At 34.6% G+C, this 26,900-nt stretch overlaps 4 protein-coding genes across 4 annotated transcripts; 2 read left to right on the plus strand and 2 right to left on the minus strand.

Annotated features, from left to right (window-relative positions):
* The first annotated feature begins 4,668 nt into the window (after positions 1 to 4,668).
* LOC138334926 (uncharacterized) lies at positions 4,669 to 9,686 on the plus strand. The gene is made up of 4 exons (XM_069283788.1): positions 4,669 to 5,815; positions 6,033 to 6,143; positions 6,249 to 6,374; positions 6,459 to 9,686. Exons 1-4 carry the CDS (start codon positions 4,679 to 4,681, stop codon positions 6,837 to 6,839), a joined length of 1,755 nt encoding a protein of 584 aa, XP_069139889.1. The 5' UTR covers positions 4,669 to 4,678; the 3' UTR covers positions 6,840 to 9,686.
* Positions 9,687 to 15,752: 6,066 nt separating this feature from the next.
* LOC138335748 (G-protein coupled receptor GRL101-like) lies at positions 15,753 to 19,672 on the plus strand. The gene is made up of 3 exons (XM_069284912.1): positions 15,753 to 17,154; positions 17,393 to 17,534; positions 19,454 to 19,672. Exons 1-3 carry the CDS (start codon positions 15,858 to 15,860, stop codon positions 19,458 to 19,460), a joined length of 1,446 nt encoding a protein of 481 aa, XP_069141013.1. The 5' UTR covers positions 15,753 to 15,857; the 3' UTR covers positions 19,461 to 19,672.
* Positions 19,673 to 23,658: 3,986 nt separating this feature from the next.
* Positions 23,659 to 24,114, minus strand: LOC138334463 (uncharacterized PPE family protein PPE21-like). Its single transcript, XM_069283122.1, has one exon. It carries the CDS (start codon positions 24,112 to 24,114, stop codon positions 23,659 to 23,661), a length of 456 nt encoding a protein of 151 aa, XP_069139223.1.
* A 9-nt stretch (positions 24,115 to 24,123) lies between these two features.
* Positions 24,124 to 24,864, minus strand: LOC138334464 (aggrecan core protein-like). The gene has a single exon (XM_069283123.1). It carries the CDS (start codon positions 24,862 to 24,864, stop codon positions 24,124 to 24,126), a length of 741 nt encoding a protein of 246 aa, XP_069139224.1.
* Positions 24,865 to 26,900: the final 2,036 nt, after the last annotated feature.

The following is a 26,900-nucleotide window of genomic DNA, read 5'->3' on the forward strand; positions in this document are numbered from 1 at the left end:
TTTAGCAGTCAAATAAAACCATTTTTACATAAGTTTTTAAAGTGTTTGTTCATTTCTTTAATGTTTAACTCTTAAATGATGATTTTTCAACAAATTTTCTGTGTAACCAACACTGCGTCATTACCGTAACGATGATTTAAAATTGAAAATTATCTAAGAGTTATCGCCCTTTAAGCATGTTTCCTCTTCCTATCTGAGAGTTAGCGGCGGGAAAAATTTGACACGCCAATGTCTGCTGACCAGCGGTTTTCAGGAGAAGAAGGATTAGTCTGTAAGTTTCAAATTTACTTAAGAATGTTTTTTACTAGTCATTACCGTACATTGGATATCTTACACCATACAACTGATTAAACTCTAGCAAGTATCTAACTGCTATACACAATATCGTATGCAGCGTGGGAACAGATTGATTTTCTCCTTGTACTGTTAAGGGGCTCCATTCGGGGTTTTTTATAATAAAAAGTCATTACCATAACTGTCATTACCAAAACGAGTACTCCAGTAACGGTAATGACCACACCGTTACGGAAATGACTTTCAATATGAAAATGAATTATTGACCATTATACAAATCAAAAATAAATCATTATTAATAGTAAAATTATCAAATAAAATATAGAATGATACATGAATAGCAAATAACTGAGAAGTAAAACTTCAGTAACGGTTATAACAACAACGTTACGGAAATGACATTCATTATGAAAATGAATGATTTACCAATATACACATTAAAGATAAACCATTAAATGGTAAAATCATAAAAAACACGAAAGGAGATATTAGCAAATAAATGAAATGTACCAAATTGAAATAAAGAAAATAACAAGTTTACTTTATCATAATAAATTATTTATAAATAGGGAGTACTGATTTATTTATTTATATTTATTGCAGTGTACAAAACAATCCTTAATGAAACGGATAAAGGCTTAGCGGCCACAGAAAAACATTTCTTTGAACTTTTATCTGAAACTGGCGAAAAACCGCCAAATTGGGCCACAAGGGTTTGTGATCTGTACGATGATATAACCAACGCTAAAGACAAAATAGAACTAAGGAAAAGACAAAAAAGAATGGTTTTGTCAGGAGCAGAAAGAGCTGCGTTATGGCGGCAAAGACAGAGAGAAAATACAAATAAACATGATGAATATAAACGGAAAGAAAGAGAAAGATATCAAATGCGAAAGAAAAAGGGTCAAATAAAAATGGTGGAAGATATGTCACACAGAGAACAAAGAAGCGCTAGAAAAAACTGGCGAAAGAATCAAAGAAACAAAAGGACCAAAGACAAAACAATTTCAAAGGCCATGAAAGAAACTTTGACGCCCCCGATGTCTCCAGATAATGAGAGAACGGTAGAGCACCTTAGTCGCAGAGACTCAACAATGAAGAAAATTGGTCGTAAACGTGTCCGCCGTGACAGATCAAAAGCTTATAGAAAGATAGGAAAGTTAGAGGTAGCTCTGTTTAAGCAGAAAAGATTAGTAAACAAATATAAAGTTAGAAACTTTCGCTTAAAGGGACTAAATCGTTAAAAAATCATGTAATAAAAGATAAAACGAGTTATAGAACTGAAAATAATGGTAAAAGTTATGTACTTTGTGTTTATAACAAAATTTAAAAGTCTGTATAACCATTTTGTTCAAAATGAAGAAAAAACTAAAAATAAATAGGAACGACCTAGTCACTATTTCATATCATTATCTTTCGGCGAGGTAAACAATCCCTGTGTGCATGCGCGATGTGGGAACATTTACCGAAAGGAAATCTCATCTGTCTGATGGACATTATCTGCTGTCGACTGAAAACACCAATTTATCGACTACAAGTACCTTATTACTGTGTTAAATCTAATAAACGTTGAAACGTATGCAGAAGTTTTGTGAAGAGTTTCTAAGTGTAAATATCATATAGTGTACTGGTTTTTTGCAGCTTTAAGGAAGAGTTTTCATTATATTATAAGGTTTTATACTTGCTTCTTACATTATTTTATTTTCATTTGTCATATTAGGTACTAGATCGTTAAACCTGCCAATATTATTAGGTTTTAAAAAAAATGGCCTAATATATCAACTTTCTAATAAGGAAAAACTAATAATATAGGCATATTTAGCGGGCTAATGAGGTACATGTATTTCTTTTATCTTTATATCAATATTTGACATTCCCTATATATCCTTAGTTATAATGTCTATCCGTCTAATGGACATTCCCTATAGCCCTATAGTATACCCGTCTAATGGACATTCCTTTATATAGCCCTAGTTATAATATATATCCGTCTAATGGACATTCCTTATATAGCCATAGTTATAATATAAATCCGTCTAATTGCCATTCCCTATATATCGTTAGTTATATTATATATCCGTCTAATGGATATTCCTTATATAGCCCTAGTTATAATATATATCCGTCAAATGGATATTCCTTATATAGCCCTAGTTATAATATATATCCGTCTAATGGACATTCCTTATATAGCCCTAGTTATAATATATATCCGTCTAATTTGCCATTCCCTATATATCGTTAGTTATAGTCTCTATCCGTCTAATGGACATTCCCTACATAGCCCTAGTTATAATATAATATCCGTCTAATGGATATTCCTTATATAGCCCTAGTTATAATATATATCCGTCTAATGGACATTCCTTATATAGCCCTAGTTATAATATATATCCGTCTAATGGACATTCCCTATAAATACGTAGTTATAGTCTATCTGTCTAATGGAAATTCCCTATTATGCAAATATTTCATGGGTTACTGTGCTCTAGTTCATAATATAATGTATTAACCCGAGGTTCGACCTCGTGCAATATGATATTTGTTGATTACTACCACCGAGGGGTAAATATTATGAATTAGTGCACAGAAACTCATGAAATATTTGTTTTATTATATAATCACTATTTTGTTTAGTTGAATATTTTATAAAACGAATACGACAATCACTTTAAATAAAACAAAATCAACAGCACCCTACCGTACGGAGAAGCTTCAAGTCCTATTGAAGATTGACGTATTACCTACGTACGTCACGTTCAAACTCCGGTTTGAATGTCTTATTTTCTTCGTTAACATTATTAGACCTGCATGCAGCCTTTTAATCTAATACATCGCCGTGTCCGTCCTCTATTCGATAAACGTCTACATGACGTGCTTGATTCGAGATCTATAAAGCTAGCGCGAAATTGAGCGTGAACCTTTGTGACGTCATAATAACGTAACTCACTGTTACGCGCGATTCCTCGGAAGTTTATATTAATTAAAAAATCGTTGAAAATATTGTATTTTCTCGAATATGAATTGGTGTAAACAAATTATGTAATAAATATACCTATATATATATCCCTAGTTAATAATGTCTATCCGTCTAATGGACACTCCCCTATATAGCTACATGTCACTAGTTATATAACCTTTTTCCATCTGATTTACTTAAGATGTTCCACCGCCGACAGAGCATAAATGATATTTATCATTTGAACAATAATTGGTGTTTTAATCGTGTACATATGCCTAATTAACACAAAAAATAGTATAAAATAATTTCTTTTGCCTTTGGTGCATGCGCAAACAGTACTTAATTCCATATAAGATATAGTGCCACGGGGTTTTTTCGGGATGTAATTAATTATTTTTCATATTTTTTAACTTGAAGTAAAATTAGAAGCTCATTCAATGGTGGTAATTGTGTAAAGTAAGTAACTTTTGTTTTGTAACTGAAGAAAAACATTAAATCCTCTGCTCCTGTTTTTTGATAGTGAAAAAATACCATTTGTCAGCGATAGGGCGTCTTTAAAAAATCTACCGAACTATATATCTAAATTGTATGTGTATTTTCATGTATTCAAAGCAAAAAAATACCTTACATATACATTTTAGACCTATGTAAAATGTATATGTTTGCTTTAATAAAGTACATGTACACCTGTATGATATATACATAATTAACGGGTGAAAATACCTCTCACTTCTTGTCATATTTTCATCACATACTCTAAAGCTTCATAGAACGTATGCTGATTTACTTATCGATGTATGTATCGGCTGTTTCACTGAATCAGGCCAATATAACTGATAGAATACAAGTGGCTTCTTATAGTGGTGTTATTACATCTATATCCATTAGCCGGATGAGATTTTCAGTGATCCCGATTTTGAACTCAAAGCTGCACTCGGGTCTTTCCGTGATAAACAGCCAATGTCGACAGATACAGTTTCTTGTTGAAAACATTTGTAAGGAAGTCAAAACCCCTAAGAAAATGTAAATCTAATGATTTAGTAACTTTAATTAAAACAAAAGTCAAAAGACACAAGCAGTTTGGAACAGAAGGTAAATGATATCATTAACAAACAGGAAACAAAGAAAGCTCTTCTAGTCTTTCAGTCAATCATAATCGAATGAGAAATAGTAACAAAACGAAGAGTGTAGACGAGAAAAGTAAAATTTCAAGTTTGATCTGCTCTTCAAAGGTACTGAAAAGGTTCCGTCTTGGCAGTTATGCAAGAGGTTTGCTAGGCTTTACTCGAGCACACATGACAGGAACGGCAAGGACTAGGGAAATAAGGACACCCAGATCGAAGAAACACGTACAAGATTTCTTAGAAAGAGATGACAATTCAAGAGTAAAAGCTGGGAAAAAATCCACTTCTTTGCGACAACATGAAGACGCTCCATAAAAAGTTTTTGACCGAAACTGATATGAAGGTATCTTACAGTTTATTTTGTTATTTCAAGCCCTTCTACATACTCAAAGCTACCGAAAAGGACAGGGAGACATGCCTATGCAAAACACACGAAAATCTGTGTTTCAAATTAAATAAATGCTTCCAAGAACAAATCATCAAATCAAATAACATTGAAACTTTCTTGAAAGATGTCACATGCAACATCGAAAACAAAGACTGCATGTATCGAGATTGCAGTAATTGTAAAGACCGCTGTATCACATTGAGCGATGATGTAGATTCAGGAAAACAAACATGGTGGTTTGTATGGAAGAACAGGAGAGAAGAAAGAGAAAAACAAAAGAATGGACAAGGCACCACTACGGTCAACATAACAGTGAAAGAAAAAGAGTATGGCTCTAGGCAAATTCTGACGGAAGAACTAAACAAAGATATCTCGAAAGCTTCCAGGCACATTTTTAACATCCAGCATCAATACAAGACGATTCGGTATCTTCGCCAGAGATTGACCCACGAGGAGATCATGATGCAAATTGACTTTTCCGAAAATTACAACTGCAAATATGCTTCTGAAATACAGAGCATGCATTTTGGTTGTTCTCAACGGCAAATTTCTCTTCACACTGGTGTAGCCTACACAAAGAACACACTGTATTCTTTCTGTACAGTATCGGATTGTCTCAAACACGGCCCCGCTGCTATTTGGGCACACTTACATCCCATCCTGGAAGAACTTCGCTCAAAGACCCAAGCAACAAAAATCCATTTCATAAGTGATGGCCCTACGACTCAGTACAGAAACAAACACAATTTCTACCTGTTTTCTACAAAATTGTTCAGGTATGGGTTCACTGAGGCAACATGGAATCTACTGGAAGCAGGACATGGCAAAGGGGCGGCTGATGGCATCGGAGGAGCGATAAAACGGACCGCTGATAATTACGTCAACAAAGGAGGTGATATCAAGGATGCATCTGACTTGGTTGATGCCCTAACTTCAGCTGGATCGTCAATTATAATTCATAAAGTCGTCGAGGATGAAGTGACCGCAATCGAAGCGACGTTACCAACAACACTTAAACCTTTGTTGAAAACAATGCAAATTCACCAGGTGAGTAAAATCAATTAAACAATTAAAACTGCCGATAACACATTTTTTTATAACGTCTAACTTTTATTCACAAGAAAATTTAATTAAGGATACATATTATCCAACTTAAGTAAGTTCAATGTTTACTTTATGCAGTATGTAAATTACGTAGATTTCGTCACCATGTCTTGTGTTGTGTACTTGACAAAAATAACGCAAAATAATTTAATCCTTATAGGTACTTGTAAGCTCACCAGGAGAAGTAAGACACCGTGTACTATCCTGCTTCTGCCAAAAACCTACTTTCTGCAACTGCTACGACCCTGTTGTGACAACGTTTCCAATCGAGGTACTTAGAATCACTTTATGTATCTAAATAATTATCAAATACCAGGTAAAGTTTGTAAGTTTATGGACAGAACACCCTCTCTCATTTTCTAATCTTGCACTTCAGTCGGTTCCTTCGGACACTCTACCTACAGACGTCGTAACTGGAAGTTGTACTGCTGAGACTGAAAGGGAACCTGGAGATTTAGTCAAAGGGACCGAAAGAGATGTTCCTGTAAGGATCAACAGAGCGGTAAGATTGTGTAATAAAAAAATTGTTAACACAAAAAGAGTAGAAGAGATATTGTAATTACTAATATGCCCTTTTAATTTTCAGCTGGATCCAGCTACGAGTGCTGTCGGCGATGTAACTGATGCCAACGCCAGTTCACCATTAGTTAACCATAAAGATATACCAAATCTCGTCAAGGTGGATGTCGTCGATAACAGCATTGTCAACAAGTACTGTGTGGTCAAGTATGATGATCAAGCGTACCCCGGTATCATCCATGATGTAGACGATGATGAAGAGGTCGAGGTGCAGGTTATGCATAGGATTGGCAGGAACCGTTTCTTCTGGCCACTTATGCAAGACATCCTTTGGTACCCTAAGGAAAACATCATCACGATGTTAGCAGATCCTCCACAACTGGTGACAAAAAGGCACCACGAAATCACTCCAAAAATCTGGGCTCTTATCGAGAAAGAGCTAAATTAAATCATGTGTTATCTGTTTAATGAAATTTTACAAGTTTTTCAACAAATTTGACATTCGTGTCGTTGTTTGGTGTTTGAGAATTAGTTGTTTAATATGAATAAAAAAGTAAGTGGTGTCATCTCCGTAACACTTTGTCATTACCGGAACATGAAGTCACTTCCGTAACGTGGCCTTTAAAGACAAATGACGCATGAATAAATGATAAAATTGTCAAATAAATATTGAAATTGCAATTACCAATGAAATATACGTATGTTCAAATCCAAAATATAATTCAGTTAATTTCATAAGTTGTGTTATAATAAAAATCAAATTACATTTTGCTGTAGTTGTAAATAAGCAAACATTAAACACTACACAGATATTATATTTCGTCTCCCGTTACATACACATGTGTTCAGTATTGTGAAATGAATTTTTTGTGGATGTATAACGAAAAGAAATATCATTTTAAGTTCTAAAATAAATGTTCCAGCTATGTTTTCTTACGTTATGGTAATGACATTGAGATCAGAGTTATGTTAAAAAAAATGTTACTGTGTATATTCAACATTGATTGACTCACTGCAAAATAATGAAATAACAACTTTTCGTTTTGTACTTTGTGTCAATAAAGATTTTTTTCTCAAAATGGCATTTTTTATTTTTAAAATCCAAAGGTGCAAAATGTCGTTTAATTTTGGAATCACCCACGAACATTATCAAATTCTTCTGTCTATTGAAACACTTTTTTCTGGGACCCCCTGTATATACTGTATATGATAAACATGTAGTGTATTATGTATAGGATAAACCCCGAGTTGGTGTTGAATAGGCCAGAGAAAACACATTTATCGAGGCCAATCAATTTTATTGATTTATCGAATCAAAGCCCGATATAGGGTGTTTTCTCTGGTCTTTTCTACACCAACGAGTGGTTTATCCAACTTAAAACATTCTCATCCCCTTATGACCCCCATCAAACATTGCAACAATTCAACTATCCAACTGTTGGATAGTTGAATAAAACTTAATTGGTTACATAGGTAAATCAGGTTTATTAAATGGTCTAATAAACACAACCAGGAAAGGTTAATACTATTCGCCATATCACGGTTACATGGTCATTGATTAGGAATGGATTTAACATGGCATTGCTGTTTATAGTGAAAATTCAATCATTAACTACACCCAACGATCCAAAAAAGTTTCTGTGAATTTTATTCTTGTGCCGATATCAAATGAAGATTTATATATCGAAATACCATATATTCAGTGATATTTTTTCCGAAAGAGCAAAAGTGTTCTTGAAATCCAATTCATGATTGGGAACAAAACGCACCTTACAGAAGAGTTGCGTAAAAGATACCTCTAATATAGGATATAATTTGACACCTTTATCACTTCCCTTCTGGAGAGGTGAAGTGTCATGCAAACAAAGGACATTGTGTAAGGATTGTAAAACCAGGATTGTTTTAAATAGAAATCGAACGTAACTTCATATTAAAATCATTCAGTGTATCTTTTCATTTGGGAAAACACTACATTGTATCTTTCTTGAAACATGCATATTTTTAGAGATTTTTTTGAGAAAATATTAATATAAAATTGGGAAAATACAGCAAAATTTTTCAAGGTGAAGTGGCCTTTATTCGGCTCCAAATGCACCTAAAAATCATTGTCGTTGATTTTATACTAAGTGTTCGTTGTGCTTGAAGAATCATTTAGAACACATACACAAGATGAAGGAATATTTATTAATTGATTTTTTCGCAAATATTTTTTTTCTTACACAATATCTATACGCACATGTACAAGTATTGTATATTTTACCTACATGTCTACCACAGTAAAATGGACCTTTGTTCGCAAGTCTTAAAATTCATGTGTATTTATCACTAGATTAGAACTGTTGGATATTTGACTATCCAACGGTAATACTGTTGGTCCACCTGACCATAATTGGATAGTGAAACTATACATCTGTTGTACACAATGAATGATTTATTAATTTATACTTATAAAACTGACTCACTATTGTAACGTAATATATTTTCTTTGAAAGTACATTCCTTTTAAAAGACAGATGGTACATACATATTTTATGCTTGCATGGCCCTCAGATTACACGTAATAGAATAGAGATAATTGTTGACGCTAAAAATCCAATATCAAAAGTGAATTCAAAATGTCAGCGTTTCTTCTCAAAATTACAACATATCAGTTTCGACAGTGTTGAGCCCTATCAGCACAAAAACCATGATGTTTTGCACATTCATTATAATGTTATTAATTTACTTTCGTTGTGTTCATGTTTCTGGTGGACACTGTCAATGACCACTCTTGTCGAGTAACATTTCATTTGTCACATACATTAGCAATATCACTTATAGTTTAGATTAACAGTATTTTGCGTCATTGTTTGAGACATTTTTACCAGCGAGTTTAAAAACTGTCATCACTATTTGCCTTCGAAAAGAATGTTAAAACTTATTTTTTAACAATGTATTTATCAAACTGAAATTTCTTTGCATTCTCGTTTACATGTAATTTTTATCTATATACATGTATATTATTAACACCACATAGGCTGCTGTCTCCCTATATATATATAGCTAGTAGATACAATATCGTGTTTTAGTTTTTGTAAATGTGTGATAAATCATTTTTATGTTTCAATGCAATGGAAATACCGGGTATGTTTGGTATTAATCAACAAAAGTTTATTTGTTTCAAAACAAAATCTGTATTTGAATAAATGTGAATTTGAGTGAAAAAAAATGACTGAAAGTTTACAATATAGTAATGTTTATTCCTGTCAATATGAATGTATTACATGTTTGTTCTTGTTTTCGTCGTAATGTTGTGAGGGCCATATGTAAGATTAGTACTGTACTAAATATGTAACCCTCGTGAAATAAAGTTTTTATTATTATCATTATATTATTATTATTATAGTGTGTCTAAGTTACTGGATGCAGTTTTCAGGATAACCAACCTGAGAATAACTCAGTCTTTAGGTCAATTATTCTGTGAAATTAATTTAGTCTCCACCAGTATCAAGGTCAGCCATTTTGTGATATTGCTCCAAACTCAAAGTTATTTGTTCTGTGGCATCGACATTGTTTCAGGACACTTATTCATTTACATCGATTTAGTTTCTAAAACAGTTGTTTCAGTCTTAAGGAGCCATTTTGTGATCTCGCTCTAGTCTCAAATCAGTTGTTCCCTTATATATCGCTCTAGTCTCAAGGCTGTTCTGTGAAATCTCTCCAGTTTCAAGGTCATTTGTTCTGTGACATTTCTGTGCTTCCATTGTTGCTGTTTCTTCTGGTTGCAATTGAGACAAAGAAACACAAACATGTGGAAAATGACATACAGATGTATTATTTCGATAACAATGCTATCCTTGAATGCTACTTCAAGTCAATTTGTAAAACAATCAGATATTCTACCCCAGAAAGGAAGTGAGATAGAACAGAATTTTTTTCTGGAATGAAAGTTTCAACAATTTTATTGGTGATTCTACCACCGAAAGCAAGAAACAGCTGATTACAACGCAGCTGCCAGATGGAATCCGAGCAAGTAAGTATACATATTTTACTATTGTAACGCAAATTTTCATTAGTCGAGTAATTTTGTCTATCAAGTCTGAAACCAAAAGGCTGAAACAGGAACTTTCAGTTTTTGCATCGAATTAAGGTTTCTTCATCAATTTTACAGAAAGTACACAGGCCATTTAATTATTCATTTGTTTAGGTTTCTTTGTATTAATTTCTATTGAAAATCCTTACCTTTTGTATCAGTTACTGAATATTTGATTGTTTACTATTGTTTACCAAATAAGTTCCTAATTGATATCCTCAATATTAAAATAGTGCTCCAGTTTATTTCTTTGTTTAGTTTTTGAGTTATTTTTATGCAAAAAAGTTTAAAAACTTTTGAGGTCCCAAGTGTGATTAATAATTTATAATTTTCTCATTCGATATTATACATAGTCATCAGTGATCTAAGTTATTCCTTGGCCATCTTCTTGTTCTTTTTAAGATATGGAACTAATTACTGTGTATTGCCTTTTTATTTAAAAAAAATTATGTTATCCAGTTAAGTTTATTGATTAATTTATTCTGAAGTGCTTCGGAGTTAATAAATTTCATCAGTACTATTATTCCATATATGTTTACTTTTGCACATTCCGCTTTTACACCATTGTTTAAAGAAAAATGGTTTGTGCTTAAATAATATTTCACTATTGCCAAAAAGATTTATACTCAATATGCCTTGCTGGATGTGATTAGAAGATTTTTGGATAATAAACTGCCATTGTTATAGCCTGCTGAAATTTAGCTGATGTTTTTCGGATGTCTACCCTTTTGTGGTGCTACACGCGTACACTTGATATACTGCATTAAATATCTGTAATGATGCGATCAGGCACCGATTTCTCAAAACAATTCTAAAACTGACTAAGCCTTAAGTTTTCATATGAGTTACATATGGAGAAAAACTTACGCTTTGACTTAATTTTGTACTTTTGTTTCAAGAAATCAGTGTCTGTTGTATAGATAAGACGTGACGTGACGGTACGTTTCATTCAACCGCCGTCTACTATGTTGTGTACATGTTTTGGCCTGTGCTTACCTCCGTCTATATAGGCTTGTAATTTGGAAAAAACGGTAACTGAAAATTTGTGAAGTTCTCACACAATACATAAAGAACCAGCCGATTATAATCTTCACCAGTAGCCATACTTGTGGTGATTTTGGCTGTCAGAAAGTATTCCACGAGTTAAGAAAGCTATATCCCTGGATGCTGCTGTATTAAGCAATATTTAAATAACTGATTGTGTACCAGAACATTTTGAGGACATGTATGTGTGTATTTATGACTACGTGCCACACAAGGAGAGAATTTAAACCGATGTAAAAATTTCTCATTAAACCTGTCATTTTCCTTAATCTAATGACGTCTGCAATCATGAAGTGTTTGTGACAGAATTGAAAGTTTCCCTGTGGATTTTTAAAACTGGCTTACATAAAGACTGTCATATAAATTATCGATGATTGCATAATTCAATATTAATCAATACTGAAAACTGTTACTTTCTCAAACTATACAAATAGGTAAATAGAGTGGCGAAATAGCGAATTAAGAAGATCCTCGATGCCGACCATCTTTACACATCAGAAGAGATTTGAGATTTGTATGTTCTAACTTTCTACATGTATGTATTATGCAACGCTAAAAGTTACCCAGCACATTGAATTTACTATCCGCAGCAAAGAATGTCTACAAATGATTCACCACCAACAGCGTCTATCGTCAATTTATAAATCTGAATAGACAGACGGAATTACCGTTACTTGTACACTTTAAAAAAGACAATGAATACGCTCATTTTATTATTCAGAAAAATCAGGTTATAGTTTGTTTTATTCCTTTTTGAACTAGTGAATAACAGGGATGTTGTTTCTCTATTTAAAAAAATATATATATATACTGTATATGATTTTATACTTAACTCGCTATTGTAACATAAGCCTAATAGTTTTTTATCGAAAGTTAATTCCTTTTAAAAAACAGATGGTACATACATATTTGATGATTGCATGGACCACAGATTGCACGTAATAAAATAAAGATAATTGTTGACGCTAAAAATCCAATATACCAAAAGTGAATTTAAAATGTCAGCGTTACTTCTAAACATTACATCATATCACTTTCGACAGCGTTGAGCCCTATTAGCACAAAAGTCATAATGTTTGGCATGTTCATTATAAAATGTTATTGATTTACTTGACTTTCGTTGTGTTAATATATCTGGTGGACACTGCCAATGATCACTCTTGTCGAGCTGAGTAGCATTTAATTTGTCATATACATTAGCAGTATCACATATGGCATAAATTCACAGTTTTTGCGTCATTGTTTGAGAGTTGGTCTAAGTTACTTGATGCAGTTAGGGCAACCAACCTGTGAAAAGCTCAGTCTTTAGAACAGTTATTCTGTGAGATTGCTTTAGTCTCCACCAGTCTCAAGGTCAGCTACTTTATTATATTGCTCTAGACTCAGGGTCATCTGTTCTGTGACATCGCTCCAATGATAAGGTGATCTATTCTGTGACATCGCTCCAATGACAAGGTGATCTGTTCTGTGAACATCGCTCCAATGATAAGGTGATCTGTTCTGTGACATCGCTCCAATGACAAGGTGATCTGTTCTGTGACATCGCTCCAATGATAAGGTGACCTGTTCTGTGACATCGCTCCAATGACAAGGTGATCTGTTCTGTGACATCGCTCCAATGATAAGGTGATCTGTTCTGTGACATCGCTCCAATGATAAGGTGATCTGTTCTGTGACATCGCTCCAATGACAAGGTGATCTGTTCTGTGACATCGCTCCAATGATAAGGTGATCTGTTTTGTGACATTGCTGTACTTTTGTTGTTGCTGATTCTTATGGTTACAATTAAGACAAAGAAATACAAGCATGTGGAAAATGACATACAGTTGTATTATTGCTATAACAATGCTATCCATGAAAGCTACTTCAAGTCAATTTGTAAAACAATCAGATATTCTACCCCAGAAAGGAAGTGAGATAGAACAGAACTTTTTCTGGAATGAAAGTTTCAACAATTTTATTGGTGATTCTACCACTGAAAGCAAGAAACAGCTGATTACAACGCAGCTGCCAGATGGAATCCGAGCAAGTAAGTATACATATTTTACTATTGTAACGCAAAATTTTCATTTTTCGAGTAATTTTATCTATCAAATCTGAGACCAAAAGGTTGAAACAGGAATTTTCAGTTCTTGTATCGAAAGGCTAAATAACCATTGCGTTCAATCCAAATAAATATTTTGTTATTTAATGGTTTAAAGATTACTTCTGTCGTTTAGTCAGTATGAAATGACAAACTGCCAACAAACCATGAGGGGGAATTGCTTCACGTATTAATTTCTAGTTACAATGTACTACACCAAACACTTTCGAATGAGTTAAAACTGTTGCATATTTCAATCCGTTTTGAATCTATCAACCAAACTGGAATGACGGGGCAGCAGCTGCGAGTATGAACTGTTAGCTACAGCTATAAGTCAATCAAAAAGGAGATGTCATAGTTAAAATACTAACATGCCAAGCTTATATACTTAATACTGATATATACAGTGTATTCACTATGCTGCATTGGATATCTGTAATGATGTGATCAGGCATCGATTTTTCGAAACAATTTGCAAAACTGACTTAAGTTTTCATTTTAGTTACCTATGGAGAAAAAAACCGCCAGTTTAGTCTGCACTTTTGTTTCGGGATATCGGAGTCTGTTGTATAATTTAGACGTCCATAGCTTTATCTTTATACTATTAGAGTACACGTTTGGCTACGCTTCCTTTTTTAATCATTATTTGTTGTAAGAGAAACCAATGCCAAGGTTTTTCTCGAAACTCACATGCATTGAGAATTTAATTAAATGATTGGTTTTAATCTGAAAAGTAGCTATGTCTTGGGAGAACTATGATGTAGCAGCAAAGTACTACTCAGATATTACACACACATACTAGATGAACTATCTTGTATTAAACAACCAGTACCAGTTATATTCTTCATCATTGCCATAGTTGCGGTGGATTTTGTTAACAGATTAAGATTATCTAAAAATAGTATATTATCTATGTGTGATATGTTTATCTTTATTTATGTCCTTGTCCACTCGAGGAGTGGAATGACTCTTTCTTTCTCTATCATTAGTATCAACAAAGAAGACCATAAATCAATGTAAATTTCTTATTAATCTGTTATTTTCTTTAAGTCTATAACGTCTGCATCCATTTAAGTGTTCGTGACGGAATTGAAAATTTTCCTGTGAATTTTTATCATTTTAGGACATTGTTTTAAGGGTAGATCAAATGGCTTTCATCGATTTTCAGGTACACTACAGGATAACGTGCAGACCTCGTGTCCACCAGAAGCCAAACAACGACTGGTCAATTACGAATGTCTTTTTTATTGTTCAGATTTGAAAAACGGCGATAACTGTGGTAAGTGCGACGAAATAATTGCATCACCGTCATTAGTAATGTTTGAAATGTGATATTTGAGTGCAAGTTTTACTAGAATTCCCATTTTCGTCTTCTTCTGAAAAGATGCATTTTCCACGCACAAGTTCTCTTGTATTTGGCCAAACTATCTAATATCATTTAATTACAAACTACGATTAACGAATTACTAATTTGACTGTTATCAGAGGTTTTAAAGAAAACTGAAACTCTCGTTGTCAGTAGACTAAGACATGCAGGATTTCTTGTGTAGTTTTTAATCCCAAACATTTGATACTATGTACTGGTTATTATCGATTACGATTTTTTTCCGGAGCAACAATAAAAAAAAACATTCTGAGCAACACGAGTTCAGATATTAAATCAAAAATGAATTGCATAGATAGTCAAGCAGAATATAAATATTCTCATCTTATTGCTGTGATTATCTTTCAGAACCCTATAATTGTTCAACCTTGGTTTCATCATGTGTGTCTGAATATATCTTCAGTGCCAAGTTTTTATGTAGTGAGTTCGACATATGTATGGAAATCACCCAGCTCAACATTTCTAGCAGGAACATTACCATTCTACCCGACAACGCATTTGCTGGGTTATCGGAGCTGCTGTTTTTACATCTGGGCTTCAACAAGATACGTGTTCTCCCTCTCAGAGTCTTCTACGGACTGGATAATCTTGTTTATCTTAATCTAGCATCAAACGACATTGTAAATATACCCTACGACATCTTCTGCGGACTGGATAATTTTTCTTGCATCAACGAATTGAATCTTAACCTTTGCGACTGATAACTTAAATCTAGCATCAAAGCATTGTAGATAACCTACGACACTTCGCGAGGACATTGTAGATATACACAGACATCTTCTGCGGACTGTCGAATCTGGTGTATCTTGACCTACACCGTAACAAAATAAAACGCTTACCACGCGATGTTTTCCATCATCTCTCTGCACTGTTCGTTCTTAACATGAGCAGCAATAATATTGTAGATCTGCCAAACAAGTTGTTCCAAGGATTGCATGATTTGTCCAATCTTGATATATCTAATAATTACATAACGGAAATACCATTGGATTTGTTCTTAGGATTAGTAAATCTCAATGTACTTTTTATAAACAATAACAAAATATCTGCTCTGTCTGATAATGTGTTCAAAGGAATCATCGTTGATGAACAGGGCTCTCCACAGTATAATAAATCCACAGTGTCCTCTACCAAACAGTTGAAAATAGAACATTTAAACTTGTCATACAATAACTTGACACATTTGCCAACTCTACCAAGTACGATACAGAACTTGAATATCATGGGAAATAAATTAATAGTAAAAGAACATATGTTTGACAGATTAGAAAATTTAACAAAATTACTTACGGACACCCCTTTCATGTGTTGCGTAAAGCCACTGTCGGTAGCGGACAATAACTGCATTCAAACAAAATTATCGTTTATAGAATGTGTCTTTCTAAACTGTAAATCTGAAGTTGATGCTATATCCTCATGTTTTGCCTTGGTTGGTTCTACTGTTCTCAGAGTTTGTCTTTGGATGATTGGAACTTCTGCTTTCATTGGAAATCTATTTGTCATCGTGTACAGATTGTCCCTGGATAGGCATAACATTAAAAATAATTATTCACTTTTCACACTGAATTTGGCTATTTCTGATTTACTGATGGCAATCTACCTGTTGATAATAGGTGTGATTGATATGTATTATGACGGTGTGTACGCCTGGAATGACCAGAAATGGAGAAACAGTATTTTATGTACCACAGCAGGTGTAATGTCGACTGTATCCAGTGAGATGTCGACGTTTCTCATTTTACTGGTGACGATAGACAGACTTATTGTTGTTATGTTCCCGCTGTCTCGTCTGTCTCGGGGAGACATATCCTGGAGGTTAGCTGTGACTGCCTCTGTGTTGTTGTGGATTGTTTCAATCACACTTGCCGTAATCCCTATTGTGACCATGCAGTCATACTTCAATGGTGAATTCTACTCCCAATCAGGCGTGTGTCTGGCACTACCACTTACAGGAGTTGAACAACCAGGTACTGAATATTCCTTTGCTGTGTTCGTTTGCCTCAACAGCTTATTGTTTGCTGTTATATTCTTGGGACAAATTTGTATTTGTAAAAGTTTGAGGAAAGGTGGTTGCCACATCACCTTGTCTCAGAATCGTCAGAGAGAGAGGAGCGTAGCGACGACTCTGTTCTTTGTGGTGATGACAGACTTCTGCTGTTGGTTCCCGATTGGTGTCATGGGTACGTTTCTCGTCACGATTGGCCAATTTCCATTTAACGCATTGATATGTGGTTAAACATACAAAGACAAATATTTACAAATGTAGATAATATACTAATTGTCGGTTTATGTTCTTTGTTTGTTTTTGTCAGTGTTAAAGTCATATTGTCATATTGCATTGTTTTCTTATATACAGTTCAATATCAGGTTTGGTGAATTTTCAATAGTTTTGATAGTGATATGTTTGTTCTGTTGTAGGAGTTTTATCACGGTATGGAATCCAAATCCCGGACGAGGTGTACGCCTGGGTGATGGTGTTTGTGTTGCCCGTTAATGCAGCAATCAACCCGTTCTTGTACACGGCTTCAGCTGTGTGGAGGAAGCGAAGATATAGAGTTAGGTAATAATGAGGATGTATTTATGTGAATGAAATGGTGTCACCCTTGGGAAACTGACGAGTCCTTTTCAAGCCTTACATCATGTTGCGAAACAACATTGCAATATTCTGTTAATCTTTATTTGAAAAGACACATACACCATTAGACTAAATTACATGAATTGCTAAAGACACAACAGATTACTCATTGCCTTATCTTTGAATCCGTGTGTATCTTTTACGTCTCGGCATTATCGGAACGGCTGATTTATTTATTTTTTTTGTCCAAACGCTGATCTAAAGAAGTGGGTCGCAAAAATCTCCATATTTCGCATATATACAGGATTTGTCACGAGTTTCCTGATTAGTGCCATTTCGTCATTCTGTATCTCGTGTTTTCAAGGAGTAAAGACGAAATGACAAAAAATAAAACACGAAAAGACAAAATTGATAAACGCTTATTAACGACTAAATTCTTCGCCTTTTCGCTTCAAAATACGCCCCGAAAAGACGAAAAATAACCAATGTTAAATGTCGTCTTTTCGTTTTCGATGTTACACCGCTGACAAATGGCATTTTTTTCTACCAAAAACAGGAGTAGACGAATTAGTATTTTTCTTCAGTTACAAAAGTTACTTACTTTACACCACCCCCCCCCCCCCCCCCCCCCCCCCCATTGAAAAGTTTGAGCGTATTTGACTTTTTGAAATTTAAGATTTGTTAATTTTCGTGGAATAAAAGACGAGTTTTTTGAAGCGAAAAGACGAAGAATTAGGTTTTTTTCGTCTTTTATGTACGAAAAGACGAAATTTCAGGTTTAATTTTTGTCTTTTCGGATCGAAAAAAAATCGAGATAAAAAGACGAGATTTTTGATGGCGCTAAGTAGCGTACATCAATTTCGTCTTTTTTTTGTGTTTGACTTTTCTTCTTTTCGTCCAAGAATGACGAAGTTAAGAATTGTTAATTAGGGGAAGAGACCAAAAAACGAGAATTATGATCATTTTGGGCCAAAAGACAAACAGATAAAAATGGCACAAATCAGTCACCGTAGTGTCTTTTTATATTAGGCGAGCAAAAAAAATGAAAGTTCGATCAAAATCAATCTCAAATGAAGGGAAACGAATAACAGATTTTTTTATATAAATTAAGTGTGCCTTCTTTTCTTACCGTTTGGAGTTTTCCGGAAGATGATCAATTAATCGGTCGGTTGCGATTCGGACCATATCACTAAAAACCAAAAGTCGCTCAAGTATCAATATGTCTTAAAAATAGTGCTAAAATAATTAGCTTATTTAAAGGCCCACTACCTTTCCGGAGGAAAACATAAAGGTTTCTTAAAATCATTAATAACATCAGAAAATATATACCAATGGCCTAAGATGAGGTTACAACACCAAACTTCCTGCGTAATGTTTGATAACAGTGGAGAGTTATTTCGCTGTTTTGCCGTCTGGCGCAGTGATAGTCAACTACCGCGCGGTATTTAGGACGACGGCGGGAAACATAAGACGACCCGCGTTATGAAAATTAACATTTTATTTATTTTAATCAAATTGTTCAGAATGTGATGACACGTGTAGTATTAACGGTAAGTTAATAACTTTAGCGAATATACAAAAATATCGCTCTCGTTTTACTTTCCCATTTTAGAAACTAAAAGCCGTTTCGGAAAGGTAGTGAGCCTTTAAAATATTAATCTAATTTCATCTTGTAAATTATTTCAAAATAAAGCTGCGAATTTAATGCAAGGAAAAAAGTTGAAATCTATCAATTACCTGTAGCGAAAACTGAAAGAAACCAATATTAATTCGTGTTCCAAAATTTCATGGATCCAAAATAATTACAAAAAACGTCATTTTATATGTAAAATAATAATTATATACTTTAAATATTAGTTATCATATTATCATCATCATTATTTTATTACTATTATTTTTTACAGAAACTGAGAATACATCGCCTTCACACTACAGATGTTTTGGTCACCGGTGGTCAAAGAATGTTCAGTTGTCACGACTATTATACAGGACGAATAGTTTAATGTATGTCAGTGTGTTCTTGTATATTGGATTGTTAGTTCTATACCATGTGACCGTGTGTGGATTTTTATGTGTGTCTTGTTAAAGGGACAAATTACCTTGAATGGTTGGAATTACTTCCTTATCGGCTCATGTCTATTTTTATCGCAATAAAAACTTCTGCTTGTTTTAAGTGTCATTTTTTGTATAAAATATACTCATTAACATTGAGATCATTTCACATGATAAATCTTTTGGTCTATTTCAGATTATATATATATATCTGAATAAGAAATTCAGGTTAATTCCAGGCGGAATTCCGCAGTATCTTGTGAAATGCAAGTAAATGTCTGGGCAAATTAACATTTGTCCTCTTTTGAGAAAATTTTAACTTAAATTTACTTGAGATTGACCTGAATATATACTTGAATGTACATGTACATGAAGATATTCTGCATGTGTACGGTTGCCATTGAATAAGTTATGGCAAAAAGTCAAATTTGTCGATTTGTAATTATATCAGAAAGGACAATTACTGTTCATGTAAATGGATTCCAATTGAATTGAAATAAGATTGATAGCTTAATAAATGCTTAAAACATTTAAAATCGAGTTTACATTAAATCGGAAAAACTTAAAACTGATCAAATTATGGAGGCCTAACATGGTCAATGTGGCATTGAAACATGATGTTTCAAAATGTAAATCAGAAGAGAAACTTAAAGATGCTCTACCTTTTCGAAACAAAGATTCTTAACGCAATAATAACAAAATTAATATGGCCTAAAGACGAGGTTACAACACTAAACCACAGGGACCTGGCACGATTTTTTTATACTAACAGTATACAGATATATATATATTATAGTATCAAGGGTATGAACTCGGCGGTCGAGAAAAACGGACCTATTTTTTTTTAAAACCGTAATTATTTTAATAATTATACCCTTGATACTATAATATATATATATATGTACAGTATACTATTGGTTAAAATTTTTCGTGCCAGGTCCCTGTGCACTAAACACATATAAGATATCCTATATAATCTTTGTTAACAGCGCAGATTCATTTCGATACTACGACCTGTTTCAATGAAAATTAATATTTGATTGATTTTAATTAAAATGCGCAGAAGGTGATAATAAGTATTGTAATACATATAATTAATTAATGGTTATTAAGCTAATAACTATTGCGACTCAACATTTTTTCAATCTCGTTTTAATACATAAACATTAAAAATGAAAGATCATTTTGGAAAGGTATAGTGGGTTTTTAACCAGGAAATCTTGTCTGATCACAAATTTACGGCGCGCATTTTTTTTTGTGCGTCGTAAACCTGTGGTCTAATTACAGGTAAATGACATCAAAAGAATAACCCTGTATAGAAATTGGCACACAACACAAAGAACTACAGAAACATGACATCAAAGGAACGACAACTCTCGGTAAAAATAGGTAGGCCTACATGGTATCAAATCAATAGATGAATTTAAACAACGATAACTTATGGAAGCGTTTTAGACTCAAATATACTGAAGGAAAATATTTTTCAGGACAGCGATATTTTTTTTATTTACGGTCACCAGAAAATAAGGCCGCCAAAATATTTTCGTTAACAGTTACACCGAAATATTTAGTGTAGTGCACTAGTGTAATATGCTTAGGCATTTTTATAAAGGAACATTTACTCCAGATTCTCATGAATTTTAATACACGTTTTATGAAACAGATATTTTGACAAGTTGTTATTATAAGCAAATCATTACTTTTCTCATGGTACAAACATTATCAAATTCTTCCGTCTATTGAAACATTTTTTATAAAGTGTCAAACTTGTTTGTTTTTGGGACACCCTGTTTACACTGTACGTGATAAACATTTAGTGTATTATGTATAGGACAAACCTCGAGTTGGTGTTGAATAGGCAAGAGAAAACACACCTATCGAGATCGAAGGCCCGAGATAGGGTGTTTTCTCTGGTCTTTTCTACACCAACGAGTGGTTTATCCAACTTAAAACATTCTCATTCCCTTTTGACCCCCATCAAACATTGCAACAATTCAACTATCCAACTGTTGGATAGTTGAATAGAACTTAATTGGTTACATAGGTAAATCAAGTTTATTCAATGGTCTAATGAACACAACCAGGAAAGGTTAATATATACTAGGTTCACTAGTACTGTACACGTGCATTCTATTCGCCATATCACTGTTACACGGTCGTTGATTAAGAATGGATTAAACATGGCATTGCTGTTTATAGTGATAATTCAATCATTAATTACACACAACGATCAAAAAAAAATCTGTGAATTTTATTCTTGTTGATATCAAATGAAGATTTTAATATTGAAATAACCTATTTTCAGCGATATTTATGATAAGGAAATTGTAAATTCCGAAGGAGCAAAAGTGTTCTTGGAATCCAATTCATGACTGGAAACAAAACACACCTTAAAGATGCTCCATCGCCGACAGAGCATAAATGATATTCATCATTTAAACAATAACTGGCGTGTAATCGTGTATATATCTGTCTAATTAACACAAAAACTAATATAAAATAATTTATTTTGCCTTTGGTGCATGCACAATTAGTACTTCATTCCATATAGGATATAGTGCCACGGAATTTTTTCGGGATGCAATTAATTATTTTTTATATTTTTACTTTTAAGTAAAATTAGAAGCTCAAACTTTTCAATGGTGGTAATTGTGTAAAGTACGTAATTTTTGTAACTGAAGAAAAATACTAAATCGTCTGCTTTTGATAGTGAAAAAACATCATTTGTCAGCGATGGAGCATCTTTAAAGAAGAGTTGTGGAAAATATACCTCTAACATAGGATATAATTTGACACCTAAGTTATCACTTCTCTTGTGTAGAGGTGATGTGTCATGCAAACAAAGGACATTGTGTAAGGATTGTAAAACCAGGATTGTTCTAAATAGAAATCGAACGTAACTTCATATTAAAATCACGCAGTGGTTTTTTCCTCAATAATTTCAGGGCCTGCATCTTTTCATTTGGGAAAACACTACATTGTATCTTTCTTGAAACATGCATATTTTTAGAGATTTTTGGAGAAAATTTTAACATAAAATTGGGAAAATACAGCAAAATTTTTCAAGGTGAAATGGCCTTTATTCGGCTCCAAATGCACCTAAAACTCACTGTCATTGATTTTGTACTAAGTGTTCGTTGTGCTTGAAGAATCATTTATAACACATATACAGGATGAAGGAATATTTATTAATTGATTTTTTCGCAAAAGTTTTTTTTTCTTACACAATATCTATACGCACATGTACAAGTATTGTGTATTTTACTTACATGTCTACCACAGTAAAATGGACCTTTGTTTCAAAGTTTTTTTTATTGTTCCCAAGGCTTAAAAATCATGTGTATTTATCACTAGATTAGAACTGTTGGATATTTGACTATCCAACGGTAATACTGTTGGTCCACCTGACCATAATTGGATAGTGAAACTATACATCAATGGGTGATTTTTTAATTTATACTTATAAAACTGACTCACTATTTTAATGTAATATATTTTCTTTGAAAGTGCATTCCTTTTAAAAGACAGATGGTACATACATATTTTATGCTTGCATGACCCTCAGATAAAACGTAATAGATAATTGTTGACGCTAAAAATCCAATATCAAAAGTGAATTCAAAATGTCAGCGTTTCTTCTCAAAATTACAACATATCAGTTTCGACAGCGTTGAGCCCTATCAGCACAAAAACCATAATGTTTTGCACATGTTATTAATTTACTTTCGTTGTGTTCATGTTTCTGGTGGACACTGTCAATGACCACTCTTGTCGAGTAACATTTCATTTGTCACATAAATTAGCAATATCACATATAGTTTAGATTAACAGTATTTTGCGTCATTGTTTGAGAGTGTGTCTAAGTTACTGGATGCAGTTTTCAGGGTAACCAACCTGAGAATAACTCAGTCTTTAGGTCAATTATTCTGTGAAATTGATTTAGTCTCCACCAGTCTCAAGGTCTGCCATTTTGTGATATTGCTCCAAACTCAAAGTCATTTGTTCTGTGGCATCGACATTGTTTCAGGACACTTGTTCATTTACATCGATTAAGTTTCTAAAACAGTTGTTTCAGTCTTAAGGAGCCATTTTGTGATCTCGCTCTAGTTGTTCTCTTATATATCGCTCCAGTCTCAAGGCTGTTCTGTGACATCGCTCCAGTCTCAAGGCTGTTCTGTGACATCGCTCCAGTCTCAAGGCTGTTCTGTGACATCGCTCCAGTCTCAAGGCTGTTCTGTGACATCGCTCCAGTTTCAAGGCTGTTCTGTGACATCGCTCCAGTCTCAATGTTGTTCTGTGACATCGCTCCAGTCTCAAGGCTGTTCTGTGACATCGCCCCAGTCTCAAGGCTGTTCTGTGACATCGCTCCAGTCTCAAGGCTGTTCTGTGACATCGCCCCAGTCTCAAGGCTGTTCTGTGACATCGCTCCAGTCTCAAGGCTGTTCTGTGACATCGCCAAAGTCTCAAGGCTGTTCTGTGACATCGCTCCAGTCTCAAGGCTGTTCTGTGACATCGCCCCAGTCTAAAGGCTGTTCTGTGACATCGCCCCAGTCTCAAGGCTGTTCTGTGACATCGCCCCAGTCTCAAGGCTGTTCTGTGACATCGCCCCAGTCTCAAGGCTGTTCTGTGACATCGCCAAAGTCTCAAGGCAGTTCTGTGACATCGCTCCAGTCTCAAGGCTGTTCTGTGACATCGCCCCAGTCTCAAGGCTGTTCTGTGACATCGCCCCAGTCTCAAGGCTGTTCTGTGACATCGCCCCAGTCTCAAGGCTGTTCTGTGACATCGCCCCAGTCTCAAGGCTGTTCTGTGACATCGCCCCAGTCTCAAGGCTGTTCTGTGACATCGCCCCAGTCTCAAGGCTGTTCTGTGACATCGCCCCAGTCTCAAGGCTGTTCTGTGACATCGCTCCAGTCTCAAGGCTGTTCTGTGACATCGCCCCAGTCTCAAGGCTGTTCTGTGACATCGCTCCAGTCTCAAGGCTGTTCTGTGACATCGCTCCAGTCTCAAGGCTGTTCTGTGACATCGCTCCAGTCTCAAGGCTGTTCTGTGACATCGCCCCAGTCTCAAGGCTGTTCTGTGACATCGCTCCAGTCTCAAGGCTGTTCTGTGACATCGCCCCAGTCTCAAGGCTGTTCTGTGACATCGCCCCAGTCTCAAGGCTGTTCTGTGACATCGCTGTTCTGTGACATCGCCCAGTCTCAAGGCTGTTCTGTGCCAAGTTCAACTCTGTGACATCGCCCAGTCTCAAGCTGTTCTGTGACATGCTCCAGTTCAAGGCTGTTCTGTGACATCGCCCCAGTCTCAAGGCTGTTCTGTGACATCGCCCAGTTTCAAGGCTGTTCTGTGACATCGCTCCAGTCTCAAGGCTGTTCTGTGATCGCCCCAGTCTCAAGGCTGTTCTGTGACATCGCTCCAGTCTCAAGGCTGTTCTGTGACATCAGTCTCAGCTGTTCTGTGACATCGCTCCAGTCTCAAGGCTGTTCTGTGACATCGCTCCAGTCTCAAGGCTGTTCTGTGACATCGCTCCAGTCTCAGGCTGTTCTGTGACATCGCTCAGTCTCAGTGTTCTGTGACATCGCTCCAGTCTCGAGGCTGTTCTGTGACATCGCCCCAGTCTCAAGGCTGTTCTGTGACATCGCCCCAGTCTCAAGGCTGTTCTGTGACATCGCTCCAGTCTCAAGGTCAGTTGTTCTGTGACATTGCTGTGCTTTCATTGTTGCTGTTTCTTCTGGTTGCAATTGAGACAAAGAAACACAAACATGTGGAAAATACTATACAGATGTATTATTTCGATAACAATGCTATCCTTGAATGCTACTTCAAGTCAATTTGTTAAACAATCAGATATTCTACCCCAGAAAGAAAGTGATATAGAACAGAACTTTTTCGGAAATGAAAGTTTCAACGATTTCATTGGTGAGTCTAACGAAGAAAGCAAGAAACCGGTGATTACAACGCAGCTACCAGATGGAACCCAAACAAGTAAGTTTGTAACGCGATTTTTCATTAGTCTAGTAATTTTATTTATCAAATCTGAGACTTAAAGGTTGAAACAGGAACTTTCAGTTTTTGCATCGAATTAAGGTTTCTTCATTAATTTTACAGAATGTACACAGGCCATTTAATTTATTCATTTGTTAAGGTTTCTTTGTATAAGTTTCTATTGAAAATCCTTACATTTTGTATCAGTTACTGAATATTTGATTGTTTACCATTGTTTACCATTAAGTTCCTAATTGATATCCTCAATATTAAAATAGTGCTCCAGTTTATTTCTTTGTTTAGTTTTTGAGTTATTTTTATACACAAAAAAAAAATTAAAAACTTTTGAGATCCCAAGTGTGATTAATAATTTATAATTTTCTCATTCGATATTATACATAGATCATCAGTGATCTTAGTTATTCCTTGGCAATCTTCTTCTTCTTTTTAAAATATGGAACTAGTTACTGTGTATTGCCTTTTTATTTAAAAAAATATATGTTATCCAGTTATGTTTATTGATTAATTTATTCTGAAGTGCTTTGGAGTAAAAATAAATTTCATCAGTATTATTCCATATATGTTTACTTTTGCACATTCCGCTTTTACACCATTGTTTAAAGCAAAATGATTTGTGCTTAAATAATATTTCACTATTGCCAAAAAGATTTATACTCAATATGCCTTGCTGGATGTGATTAGAAGATTTTTGGATAATAAACTGTCATTGTTATAGCCTGCTGAAATATAGCTGATGTTTTTCGGATGTCTAACCCTTTTGTGGTGCTACACGCGTACACTTGATATACTGCATTAAATATCTGTAATGATGTGATCAGGCATCGATTTCTCAAAACAATTCTAAAACTGACACATACGGAGAAAAACTTAAGCTTTAACTTAATTTTGTACTTTTGTTTCAAGAAATCAGTGTCTGTTGTATAGATAAGACGTGACGTGACGGTACGTTCATTACTCAACCTCCGTCTATTACTATACTATTTGTGTACATGTTTGGCTGTGCTTACTTTTTTAAGATCGTGATTTGTAAGAGTAACCGTTTCCAGTATTTTATTCGAAAATCGTTTGGTTAATGTATGCACATGAAAATTGAGAATTTAATTATAGGGCTTTAATTTGGAAAAAACGTAATTTTGTGCAGGGAAAACTATGATATAGCGGACCAGAAGGAAGTTCTCACACAATTACTAGGTGAACTGACTTATATTAAAGAACCAGGACCGATTATATTCTACTTGTGGTAGATTTCGGTAACAGATTAAAATTATCTAAAAATAGTATATTATTTACACTGCC

This window comes from Argopecten irradians, chromosome 11, assembly GCF_041381155.1.
Source record: "Argopecten irradians isolate NY chromosome 11, Ai_NY, whole genome shotgun sequence".
NCBI lineage: Eukaryota > Metazoa > Mollusca > Bivalvia > Pectinida > Pectinidae > Argopecten > Argopecten irradians.

Bases quoted from the DNA above. Each gene is read 5' to 3' on its own strand.
- LOC138334926 (XM_069283788.1), top strand. From the start codon at position 4,679: ATGAAGACGCTCCATAAAAAGTTTTTGACCGAAACTGATATGAAGGTA. The intron at 5,816-6,032 runs GTGAGTAAAATC...TAATCCTTATAG, and splicing joins AAACAATGCAAATTCACCAG to GTACTTGTAAGCTCACCAGG. The intron at 6,375-6,458 runs GTAAGATTGTGT...TTTAATTTTCAG, and splicing joins CTGTAAGGATCAACAGAGCG to CTGGATCCAGCTACGAGTGC.
- LOC138335748 (XM_069284912.1), top strand. From the start codon at position 15,858: ATGAGCAGCAATAATATTGTAGATCTGCCAAACAAGTTGTTCCAAGGA. The intron at 17,155-17,392 runs GTACGTTTCTCG...GTTCTGTTGTAG, and splicing joins GTTCCCGATTGGTGTCATGG to GAGTTTTATCACGGTATGGA.
- LOC138334463 (XM_069283122.1), bottom strand. From the start codon at position 24,114: ATGTCACAGAACAGCCTTGAGACTGGAGCGATGTCACAGAACAGCCTT.
- LOC138334464 (XM_069283123.1), bottom strand. From the start codon at position 24,864: ATGTCACAGAACAGCTTGAGACTGGGCGATGTCACAGAGTTGAACTTG.